This window comes from Lampris incognitus, chromosome 9 (genome assembly GCF_029633865.1).
Source record: "Lampris incognitus isolate fLamInc1 chromosome 9, fLamInc1.hap2, whole genome shotgun sequence".
Classification (NCBI taxonomy): domain Eukaryota; kingdom Metazoa; phylum Chordata; class Actinopteri; order Lampriformes; family Lampridae; genus Lampris; species Lampris incognitus.
Genome location: NC_079219.1, coordinates 15,204,128 through 15,216,478, shown reverse-complemented (window position 1 = coordinate 15,216,478; position 12,351 = coordinate 15,204,128). Strand labels below are relative to the sequence as shown.

General features: G+C 42.7%; 1 protein-coding gene across 1 annotated transcript in view; it reads right to left on the bottom strand.

Moving 5' to 3' along the window:
• Window positions 1–5,616: 5,616 nt before the first annotated feature.
• Window positions 5,617–12,351, bottom strand: part of mrs2 (magnesium transporter MRS2) — a 30,780-nt gene continuing 24,045 nt past the window's right edge. Inside the window, exons 9-12 of the mRNA XM_056286194.1 lie at window positions 11,955–12,037; window positions 10,502–10,619; window positions 10,207–10,308; window positions 5,617–5,755 (exon numbers count right to left, since the gene is read on the bottom strand). Coding sequence (XP_056142169.1) covers window positions 5,696–5,755; window positions 10,207–10,308; window positions 10,502–10,619; window positions 11,955–12,037 — 363 coding nt within the window. The 3' untranslated portion in view covers window positions 5,617–5,695. The remainder of the gene's footprint in view (window positions 5,756–10,206; window positions 10,309–10,501; window positions 10,620–11,954; window positions 12,038–12,351) is intronic.

Here is a 12,351-nt window from a genome sequence, read left to right as displayed (position 1 = left end):
GGGCTGACGTCACCTCAACGCCTCCGTTGAGAGAGAGAGAGAGAGGGGGGGGGGGGCTCCACACACAACGAACAGAGTTGTCGCTTACGAGTACTACCTCATATGGTGCCTATACTAACATTTATTTGGGAAAACTTTCATCAAACTATTTCCCAACGTGATGAAATTAACACAAATGATCCCACCTGACTGAACGCTGTGGTTACCGGAAGTGGCGGCGGAGCACTGAGTGGGCGTGATTGATGGGAGGCAGACAGGTGAGTAATCTGTCCGGCATGTCGCATGGTTTCACCGGCACTATTGAAACGAACAGTGGGGCGAATTGTTGAGCATCAAGATCATTTTGGACCTAAACAACCAAAATGACTAAATTAGGGAAAGATACACCGTGTTGGTGAAAGACAGTGGTGGATCTAGAGATTTTTTCCTGGGGTGGCAAAGGGGTGGCAAGACTGTGTCCGAGAGGTGGCAGCTGCCACCCCTTGCCACCCTGTAGATCCGCGCCTGTGAGGGGGAGGGGGATTCTAAATCGGCGACTTCTGTTTGAGATGAGTTTGGTGCGGGTCTCATTGACCTTCACCGTGCATGTACATAAAATATACTTTAAAAACATATTATCTGATTTATAAATGGGGTGGCAACAGGGGTGGCAAGACTGTGTCTCAGAAGTGGCAGCTGCCACCCCTGTTGCCACCCTGTAGATCCGCCCCTGGTGAGAGAGCAGATCAAAATGCATCGAAATGGACCCAGCTAAACCCCACAGGCTGGTTACATAAATTGATAATGGGATTAATTTATTAGGCACGTTTCACACATGAAATTCAGCTCAAAGCGTCTTTATGCATTCTCAATAATCCAGATGAAATCCCAGAGAGGTGAATTGCTTCATCTGGACACAACGTTTAGTGGGAGAAACGTTTCACTGCTCATCCACGTGCCCTCGTCAGGCTCCTCAAAGTGAAGAAAGAAAAAAAAACAAACAGCTCAAAGTGCTCCACGAGACGGATACGTGACGTTCACTCGCAGGCTTTTTGTGAGTCTGCGTTTATTCTCAGACGCCCCCTGGTGGACAAGGGTGAAAATGCACAAATTCACACGTGAAACTGCCCTCAGTCCCCTGACAAGTTTGACCAAACTCACAAGTTTGCACGGCAGACATCTCTGTTGTGTAAGGAATGTAATGCGTCATACGAAGGTACATTTATCTAGATCCACGGTTAAAAAAACAACCCACATCTGCATCTTGCATGAGGACCTAGTGTATGCAGACAAACATACCATAAGTCATTTTCACTAAACACACACACACTATTACCAGAGACAGCTGCTTTCTTTTCAGATAAAAAAAGAGCCAGATAATAAATAAATAAGGGAAAAACATGTGTAGTAATGTCAACTGAAGGAATGTTTTTCCTTCAGAAGGCCGGATCTCAATAGGACTTGGCATCACACAATGTGTATCAAGCTAAACTTGGTTAAGCAATGGAAGGAAATGGCACTCGTTCAAGGTTTACATAATCAGAGAATTGTATTTTCAGTGATTTTGTTCTCTAAACAACATCAGACACAATAGCCTTGTACTCGTCAGGCCTACCCATGTTGTAATATTCGGCCCATTCACCAAGTACCTATAAGTAGGAGGCATGGGTTAAGTGGGTGAGGATCTGGCCAATGTATTAAATCCATGGTAGTGGAGCATTATAGTTAGTCAGTGTGCTGCGGATGGAGCGACCCCAGCTGTTTACTGTACCTTAATATTTAGTTGAGAAATAAACATTAACTTCAACCAAAATATTTTGTAATTTCCATGTACTGACCCCGGGATCTCACTGCTTCTCTCCAATATTTCGCTGTTGGTGTCCCTTGGAATAGAGAGGAAGAGTAGCAAACTCTGCAGAGGACAACAGAACGTAAAGCGAGAACAAACATATTTCAGACGTCATTCCAAGGCATTTGAAGCTCTCTTCCTTTCACAGGTTTATTTTGGCAGTTTTCGCCTTTTTCTCCGAAAGTACAGCACAGAGACGGAGCGAGGCAGAGACAGAATAGCCCACAGCAAAGGCCTTGACCCCGAAACAAAGCCAAAAGTTTGACAACATAATCCACATTTCTAAAATAATTTCTGACACATATTGTCACTTTTCACAGCCCACTTCGTATGAACAACCAAAGTATGGAAGGAAATTTAGACATAAACAAAGACACAAAGACAATAACAAAAATTGCTGGCATTGCTTCCCCAAACTGTGCACGTCAAAAAGTGTGCCAAATATAAAATAAAAAAACTGCAAGCCGAACGAAAAAGTTTTACGATCAAAATCAGAAGACATCTCGAACTTGGATTACTTTCTTCATCTTTAAAACACACAATTGCATGTTGATTTTTTTTAAATTTGTTTTATTCTCAAGTTCCAAAAACATCAAGATGTCATGAAACTGGGTGTTTTTGCATTTCATGAACTTAAATATATCTAAATGGAATTCATTCCATACCAATGTTCAGTCCCTTCTGGGGGGAACACAGCTTTATCTAAATTGCCTAAAAAAGCAGCATGGTAAAGGCTGTTATTCTGAGAATTACACACAGCAACATACACTGAGACTTCACATGTGGCAAGGACAACAACTACCTGGACACTGCAACGCAAAAAGTGGTGCAGACTGATCTGGAGGTATGCATGTTGTGACACTACACCATCACTGCCGTGGCCTTTCACAGACTCACAAAAATCCATGTTTCAATTGAACTGACATGATGATGCCGCCACAGATGTTTGAAAACTCATAAATCCCAGGCAAAATTATTTTACAATCAATTCTACAAACACAATAACTTATTATCAATAAAGCCAGGGGTCTTCAGGTTTCCATTTGACTCACATTAACTGTAACATAGTGTATTTGACCCATTTTGTTATAATATACATATAGAAACTAACTTGCTCCCTTCTGTTTAAAACTAGTATGGACAGGATAATGATCTGACACAGGACTGCATTATTTCAACTGAACAAAAACGAGGTTAAAGTTGAAAAAATATGGCTTTTTGCAAGATAACATGCAGGAAACATGTTTATAAATTAACATTCATCTCTTTCATGATTGTTAGCCTGTTATATGTTGTGTATTAGGCTATATGCACACCCAACAAACTCTGAATTGGTAATAGAAGAAGATTTTGTACTCTACCATGTAAATTCACCTCAGTCATCCAGGGAAGAAGATGTCAAAGATGAGGTATAAAACCCTCATGTGGGCAGTTATTATACATTTGAAGATGTCTCACCATCACCACCCACTTGGCTGGCTCTTTCAGTTCTGCCGACAGGTGTGTCAACCCGGCCTTTATTCCTGAGGAGATGCCACTCCTCATGATTTAACATGAGAAATGGTATCTCCCCCTGTGGAGGGCACCGTGACTCCACCTGACTGTTTACAGCACTGTCAATAACATCTCGACCTCAGCAGTCAGCAGCAGAAAGTACAAGCCGTGGAAATTGGCTTCAAACCTATTATTACATTTCAGCTGAGGGCTTTATTAAACATCCTTTTTTTCTTCATTTTTTTTTTTGACGATTCTTCGCTGCAAACTGCTCGCACCAATCTAGCCAGTTAGCTGTACCCTTCCTCGTAAGTACCACAGGGCCCATGTAGCTCAACATCTGGGAGGGCTCCCCAAACACAAACAGATGAGAACAGACCATATGTCAGAGCTATATTAGAGGTTATGAGCAGCATATAACACAACATTGTTTTGGTTCTGTAATGTTTAGCTCATGCGTAAAGTATATTGTGCACTTTCAGTGGTTTTATAAGACAAAATGATTCAGAACTGACAGTATTGGCATTGTTGAGGAGCACTGCATCTTTAAAACAGAGGAGTGTTTCTTCAACCAGAGCTGCTTCAGTTTTTTTTTAGCCCAAAACCAACCTTAATTGCATGCAGTTTGGGAGTTATATACTATCTAACATGTGGAGACTCAAACTGATGAAAATGAGTCAAATTGCTCACCATCAAAACAAACCTATGACCCTATTTGACTCAGCCTATTTTCTCCACATTGGACTGGGGGTGGTTGTGGTTTTCCCTTTTGCAAATTAAGGGGAAATTTTCAACCTCATCTTTGTCAATCTGCTACAGGGATACCTCATGAAAAACCCCTGCGGTTGTTTCCAATCGTTTCTGTATCTCTGGGGCGGCAGTGAAATGTCACGCGCAATGCGCTCTGGGAAGTGTAGGCACTGTGGGGAAACACTGAGCAGGGGATCACTGATTTCTTTGTCAATACAGTACACAGCAAGGACTTTATCATTTTAATCAACTACATTACTTGTCACTGATCGCACATACATGAAACTGTTGGTGAAACGTCGTTGTGTATTTAACTTTAACTTACCCAGCACTGTCCTGACTTCTTGTCATATAATTTCATGGCAAGCCCGTCTTCGCACAACCTTCCCTCCCATGTCCTTCAATGCACTTGATTTTAAGAGCAGAGCTGGTTAGTCAAAAGAAGCACATGCAGAGGCAGTGCTTTATTACCCCAGGACCAAGAATAACTAGGCAAGTTGGAGCTACAGTTAATTACTCCACAATGTGCCAGCCACTATACACATACTCTGATTAACAGACGGTCCGAGACACGAGTCTGACTGAGCAGTGCACGCACGAAGTGAGGAGCTGATGACTGGCAGTTTAGATAGTGGGCTAAGTAAGCCACTGTTGGAGTGGCATTTCTATTGCTCTCTTGAGGAGACACAAGGGAGGCAGTCATTTTGTTTTTCGATTTTTTTTTTTTACCCCACTCTTCCGAGCCGTGCCGGTCGCTGCTCCACCCCCTCTGCCGACCAGGGGAGGGCTGCAGACTACCACATGCCTCCTCCAATACATGTGGAGTCGCCAGCCGCTTCTTTTCACCTGACAGTGAGGAGTTTCGCCAGGGGGACGTAGTGTGTGGGAGGCTCATGCTATTCCCCCCAGCCCCCCAAACAGGCTTCCCGACCGACCAGAGGAGGCGCTAGTGCAGTGACCAGGACACAAACCCACATCCAGCTTCCCACCTGCAGACACGGCCAACTGTATCTGTAGGGGTGCCCGACTAAGTGCGAGGTAACACGGGGATTTGAACCGGCGAGCCCCGTTTGGTAGGCAACGGAATAAACTGCCACGCTACCTGGACGCTGCGAGGCAGTTATTTTGTCAGCTCTGTTAAACATTAGTCTTAATGATTCATCTCTAAGACTTCCACTCACCCCAGACATTCGTCCACGCTAGCATGAAAGTCGGCGATGCGAGTTGTGTTTTTTGTCCATACATTACATCCATGTTATACAAACTCTAACCAATCAAATGTCTGACGCAGGCATGACATCAATTCACAACTCTGTTTGGGACACAGGAACACAGATGAAGAAAAAAAAAAGCCGTCTTGTTACTGTCCTGAGGGTGTTTCAAGAGAACGAGTCCAGCAGTCCTAGTTAACTTGGTGTCATCTCTGGGAAGTGCTGATGTTGTTTGCTGTGAGCTCTACTGGATGGCCTTGGGTTGTTGAAGGATGGGGGGGAAGTGTTAAAAAATAACTCCCAGACCCCCACAGAGCAGTCAGGAGTTCCAGTGTGGTAAAAGAAGCATAGGGTTGTAGTCCTTCGGGACTTCTTGGGTGCTTTAAAGTACTCCATAGGCAAAGTTCCCTCATCATCGGACCCCAGTCTTGGTGTCTATTCCTTTCAGATTTCTCTTCCAAACTGGAGGGATCTGGGACAACAAAAAAATTATCTTAAATTACATAAAAAACTAATTTATCAAACATAAGACTCCTCAAAAACTAATATCGCTTTAAATCTCAGCTGTGGTATGGTGTGTGTATGTGTGTGTGTGTGTGTGTGTGTGTATTAGTGGTGTTACCGTTTCAATTTATTATTGAAAATAAATAAAAAACAAGAGCGTCTGAATGTATCTAAATTAAAATCTATGTGGCCGACTGTCTCTCTCCCACTCAGGAGCACACAAACACATATACATCCTCCTCTCAACAGAGGACCCCCGTGGCTCTTCTACTGGACAAGCGGATGCAGGTTTGTGGGGGGGGATGCAGCTAAAACAAATCAGTTAACCAAGTAACAACTAAAATATGTGGTGTGAAAGTACTCTATTTGCCCAAATATAAGACGGTGTTTTTTTCTGTAAAATCTCATCTCATCTCATCTTCAGCCGCTTCTCTGGGGTCGGGTCGCGGTGGCAGCAAGCTAAGTAGGCCACTCTAGACGTCCCTCTCCCCAGCAATGCCCTCCAGCTCCTCCTGGGGGATCCCAAGGTGTTCCCAGGCCAGATTAGACATGTAGTCCCTCAAGCGAGTCCTGGGTCTACCCCGGGGTCTCCCTCACAGTTGGCTGTGCCCGGAAAACCTCCAAAGGAAGGTGCCCAGGAGGCATCCTAATCAGATGCCCGAACCACCTCAACTGGCTCCTTTCGATGCGAAGGAGCAGCGGCTCTACTCCGAGCTCCCTCTGGATGTCCAAGCTCCTCACCCTATCTCTAAGGTTGAGCCCAGTCACCCTACAGAGGAAACTCATTTCAGTCGCTTATATCCGCGATCTCACCCTTTCAGTCACTACCCAAAGCTCATGACCATACGTAAGGGTTGGAACGAAGATTGAAGGGTAAATTGAGAGCTTTGCCTTCTGGCTCAGCTCCCGCTTCACCACAACGGTCCAGTACAACGTCCGCATTACTGCTGATGCTGCACCAATCCGTCTGTCAATCTACCGCTCCATCCTACCCTCACTCGTGAACAAGACCCTGAGATACTTGAACTCTTTCACTTGAGGCAACATCTCATCCCCAACTCGGAGGGACCAATCCACCATTTCTGGTAGAGAACCATGGCCTCAGACTTGGAGGTGCTGACTCTCATCCCAGCCATTTCACACTCAGCTGCAGGTGCGCACTGGGGCAGTTTGAAATGACATTTTCCAGATGTAATTTTCTGTAAAATTACATCTGGAAAATGTCAGGTTGCTTCGAATTTGATGATGAGATGTTTAAATGTCATTATGCATTCACAACAGTAGATTGCAACAATTATCTGCCATCTAAAAGGTACCTGTGGCTAGGGGTGTAACGATCCATTGGTCCAGGTCGATGTATTGACTCAATGATCAATGATTCAATATCATCGATGCAAAGTGAAAACATCGATCCATATCATCAACTTTAAGATATGCCTAGGATGTAAAATTTTTAAAGCTCAACATCTCTAAACCACTGAGCACACAGACAGGACCTTGTACATCCAAGGTGATGAAGAGTGTCAGGAGTGATTTGTGACAGAAGAGTACCAGCAAGAGTTACAGGGAAGGTTTACAAGATGGTAGTGAGACCAGCTATGGTTTAAAGACGTGGCACTGATGAAAAGACAGGAGGCGGAGCTGGAGGTGGCAGAGTTGGAAGATAACAAGATTTTCGTTGGGCGTGACGAAGAAGGACAGGATTAGGAATGAGTATGCAGTGTTTCCCAATCCAGTCCTCAAGGACCCCCTATCCTGCAGATTTTCTTTGCAACCCTGAATAGGTACCTGTTTGTAGTTATTCAACCAATCAGCAATGAATTATGTCAGATTTTGCACACCTTGCATAATTAAACGCTGTGAGATGATTGGTTGAGTAAGTACACTGTATTCGAGGGACAGATAAGATTGGACAGTTTGGAGAAAAAGCAAGAGAGGCAAGACAGAGATGGTTTGGACATGTGTGGATGAGAAATGCTGGGTATATTAGGAGAAGGATGCTGAACATGGAGCTGCCAGGGGAAAGGAAAAGAGGAAGGCAAAAGAGGAGGTTTATGGATGTGGTGAGGAAGGACATGCAGGTGGCTGGCGTGACAGAGCAAGATGCAGAGGACAGGAAGAAATGGAAACGGATGGAAAAAAAGAAGACAATGAATACAAAGAAGACAAAGGTTTTGAAATTCAACTCGCACTTTAACAAATAGGCCTGGGTCCTGTTCTTATTTCTGTTAGAGCATGTGAGAAATATGCCTTTCAAGCTGACAGTTTTGATGGCCTTGATGATTTTATTGGAAATCTGTAGTTCACAGCAGAGAATCTGGGTTCAAAGTTAAAAAGATGCTATTAAACAATTGTACTTGAACTTCCTTTGTATTGATTCTACATTAACTCCGTGATTTTACATTTAAATATCCATTATTACAAGCTTCAGGCTTAAGAAAAAAAGCGATTAATCAGAGCAAATTGTATGATTACTTAATGTTTTTAAATTGATCTACAGCCCTGGGGGGATATATATATATATACACACACACACACACACATATACTATATACGTGTGTGTGTATGTATATGTGTGTGTGTGTATGTGTGTGTGTATTCGTATACATATTTTTCACATACTTATTTTATCTTTTATTTTATTCAAGACAGTATTTTCCTTGCACTCACAACTGTAACAATGCCAAGCTAAATTCCTAGTGCATATAATGCACATGGCAATTAAATAATTTCTGATTTCTGGTAAAAAGGAATAACTCAACCTACACTAGCTGCACTTTAAAAGCAGTTTCCCTGCTAATTCTGATTAGGCCTGTCAGATAGCATTTGAAATTCGAATGTACATTCGAATTATGGTAATAATATTCGAATTTGAATATGAAAATATGAAATTCGATTTTTTGTAATATATTTTTTTAATATATTTTTCCCCCTTATTAATATTATTATTATTAATGCACACACGTTTAAATGGAAATAAATGATGGTTTCGTGAAACGTATTTTATGAAAATAAGCATAGCCTACATCCGTAGTAAAACCGGAAATTAAAAAGCTCTTGTCAGTTCCCACGCCGAGCGGGCGGGCTCATAGAACACAGGAAATGGCGGAATCCGAGAAGAACGTTGGCTGTGACCCAAGCGCTAGCACTAGCACTAGCACATCTCCTGCGAGAGTCATTCATACTCCACAACATCTGAGAAGTTACGTATGGAAATTCTTTGGGTTTTGGGCTGTTAATGGGAAAATCGAAGAGAGAACCCGTGACAAAGTTGTTTGCAAAATATGCAAGACAGAACTGTCCTACCGCACCACCGGAAAATATCCACACCTCGGGAAGATGGCTCAGAGATACCTCGCCGTGCCAGGGACATCCGTGCGCTCTGAGCGTGTCTTTTCTGATGCGGGAAACATAGTCACCAAAAAAAGGAGCGCTCTCGAGTCTGAACACGTGGACGCTTTGGTTTTTCTCGCAAACCACTATTAGCACAACTTCTTATACTACTACAGTGAGTAGGACTCTTGATTTTATTTTTTTAAGCCCCGTGGGTCATGGATTATTTACTATGCCTATGTTACTTACGGTAAATTCGTTAACACCATCTGGCCTTTTCCTAGTCAGATTTATTTTACTTGTATGTTACTTAGAGTAGGCCCTAGTTAACATCATCTGGCCTTTTCCTAGTCAGATTTATTTTATGTTTAGGGGTGCTCAACAACAGTTTTTGGACTAATATGTGCGGACAATGTGCTGGAGTTGTATGTTGTCATAAATATGCTGTTAATAAAAACACGGGCTACAATAGACTTACTCTCTCTGTATTGATTTTTGGGGGTGATATGCAAATTCAAGGTATTCGAATGCCATTCGAACCTCAGTGTGTAATATTCGTTATTCGTTCGAGGCCTATTTTTGGCATTCGTTCACAGCTCTAATTCTGATAGTGTAGCTACAGTCATTAATGCCACTGTAACGTTCATGCTTACAGATGTGCAACCATAATTCTGTGGTGAGGACGCAGTGTTCAGGCTCCTACTGTTCTTTCTGTAAGTAGAGACTACGGAGCGGAAAGAATCAAAAATCAATTCCAACTGTGCCCTCAAAACATAAATTACACTTAAATTGTACATTTTGAGAATTGTTACACCCCTACTGTATATGTTTAGATGAAAAGACAAAGCAGCCATTTTCCAAATATTGAAAAAACAGTGCTGTGTCGGACAGAAGACCCATCTTTTTTTTTTTGAAAGGTGCAATCTGTTCATTGGCTAATTTCAAAGAAAAAAACAAAAACACCAAAAATAGCAGCCACAAAAAGAAAAAAATCATTGTAGCTGGGAAACAAGGTTCCTCTGTGTGTGTGTGTGTGTGTGTGTGTGTGTGTGTGTGTGTGTGTGTGAGCACTACTGGTGGACATACTGAAGGCTCTAGATGTCGTCCTAGGAACGACAGTAGCCGTCTCCAGATCAGCCCGCTGCCCAGGAACATGAAGCCTGTCACCAGCCAGAACACACGCGGATCCTGGCAAAATATGCGCGAGTAGGTAAAGACGCACTGCACACAGCGGCAGGGGAGTCAAATTAAATCAAAGCAAGTAGAAAAGAATAGTTATGGCTATGTGTGTATACATATATGCACGCACACGCACACAGAAATTGTCAAACGGTGACAGAAAATAAAACCTTTGGACTATTGACAAAACAAGCCAACACACCTCCTCAAAGGATGACTCAAGGTTCATTCCAAAGGCCACACCCATCAGGCCAAATAAAGAAAGAGAGAAGGTCCCCATGGTCAGCTGCAGATTCAGGCGCATCATCACATTCCGATGACTATAGACAGACAGATGGACAGACAGACAGACAGACAGACAGACAGACAGATAGATAGATAGATAGATAGATAGATAGATAGATAGATAGATAGATAGATAGATAGAGTAAGAACAGATTGTCATTTCGTGTTTATGCATGCTCAATAATCCAGGTAAGGCTATGTCAGAAAGTTGAATCAGTTCATCTGCACACAATGTAACTACGTTCTTGTTTATCTGCATGACAAACGTTGTGTCCAGATGAACTGATTCAACTTTCTGAGACTGTTGTTTCATTACCAGACTGACAATGTGTTTGCCCAGCCTTGGTCAGAGGGAAACCTTGATTTATTTAGCTAAAACGTCACAAGTCTTCACCTTACAAAGAGAGGAATAATAGAGCTACACTAGAAAGAGTGATGGAGAGAGACCGAGCATGTTTGAAGGAGAAAGACTGACATCTTAAGGAAGAGCAGAGAAAGGGACAGATGAAGTGTCAGCGCAACCTGAGATGTGGGTAGATTTGAAGTTCAAATGTACCAAAAAGTACAAATGAGAGAAAAACATATCACTGCATATTAGGTCCTAAACCTTATCAAAATAGTTTCAAATGAGATATAATGCACACATTTTGACAGCGTATGACAAATTCCCACCTTTTGTTTGTACTTATTTGTAACAACTACACTGAATAATACAAATACAATCCACTTCTTACCCATTAACGCAAGACTGCGGAAAATATGCTTCCATTAAAACTGACATTAAATCTGCATTTTGGTGACACTGTTTAAAGGGGTAGTACACCTTTTTTTATTCCGGCTGAAGACATGTTGGTGTGGGCTTAGGCTGTTGGGACTCACTGCCCTCAAGGAAAAGTCAACAAAAAACAGGACATTACATGGATGCTGTAGCGGGAGAAAATCTGTGCTTCCTCTTACAACCGAGGGAAAACGCACATTAATATCAACCCCCTGTGAATTACCCACTTAATATGGGGGCATCAAATAAACACATAGGCAACACACAGGGTCCATTGACATGTAAGCGATGAACATGGGGGTTGGACCTATAAAATACGACCCGGAAAGAATGGCCACATGCCAGTGTTAGCCAATGAAACTCTCTGGGTATGTCTGTCTGTGAGAAGCCGGGGTGAGGTGTTCAGTTACAATACTGCCACCTTCACCTCCCCCCCCCCACACACCACCACCACCCACTTCACCTACACCCCTTTTTATATTATTTTTCACAGTGTGAGGAGGCAAAAACTTACTCTTTATCACTTGCTCCCTCCCTCTTTGACAGACTCACTGAGACTGTGTGTTTGTATCTGTGTTTATATACTATTCACCTGTCCAAATTGATAAAGATGACACTCTCAGAGTCGTCGATCAGTCCTTTCAGCTCTCTGGTCTCATTGCCCAACTCCTCAGCCTGCATGAAGTAGTTCACACTCACAATCAGAACCGCCATTACTCATCCATTAGTAAATCATGTGTATGAAAATTTCACTGAGATACACGAACTTCATACTCATCAATGAAGTACAGTTCATGTAGGAGGAATCTGTCATGGTATATATACACTCACCGGCCACTTTATTAGGCACACCTGTCCAACTGCTCGTTAACGCAAATTTCTAATCAGCCAATCACATGGCAGCAACTCAATGCATTTAGGCATGTAGACATGGTCAAGACGATCTGCTGCAGTTCAAACCGAGCATCAGAATGGGGAAGAAAGGTGAT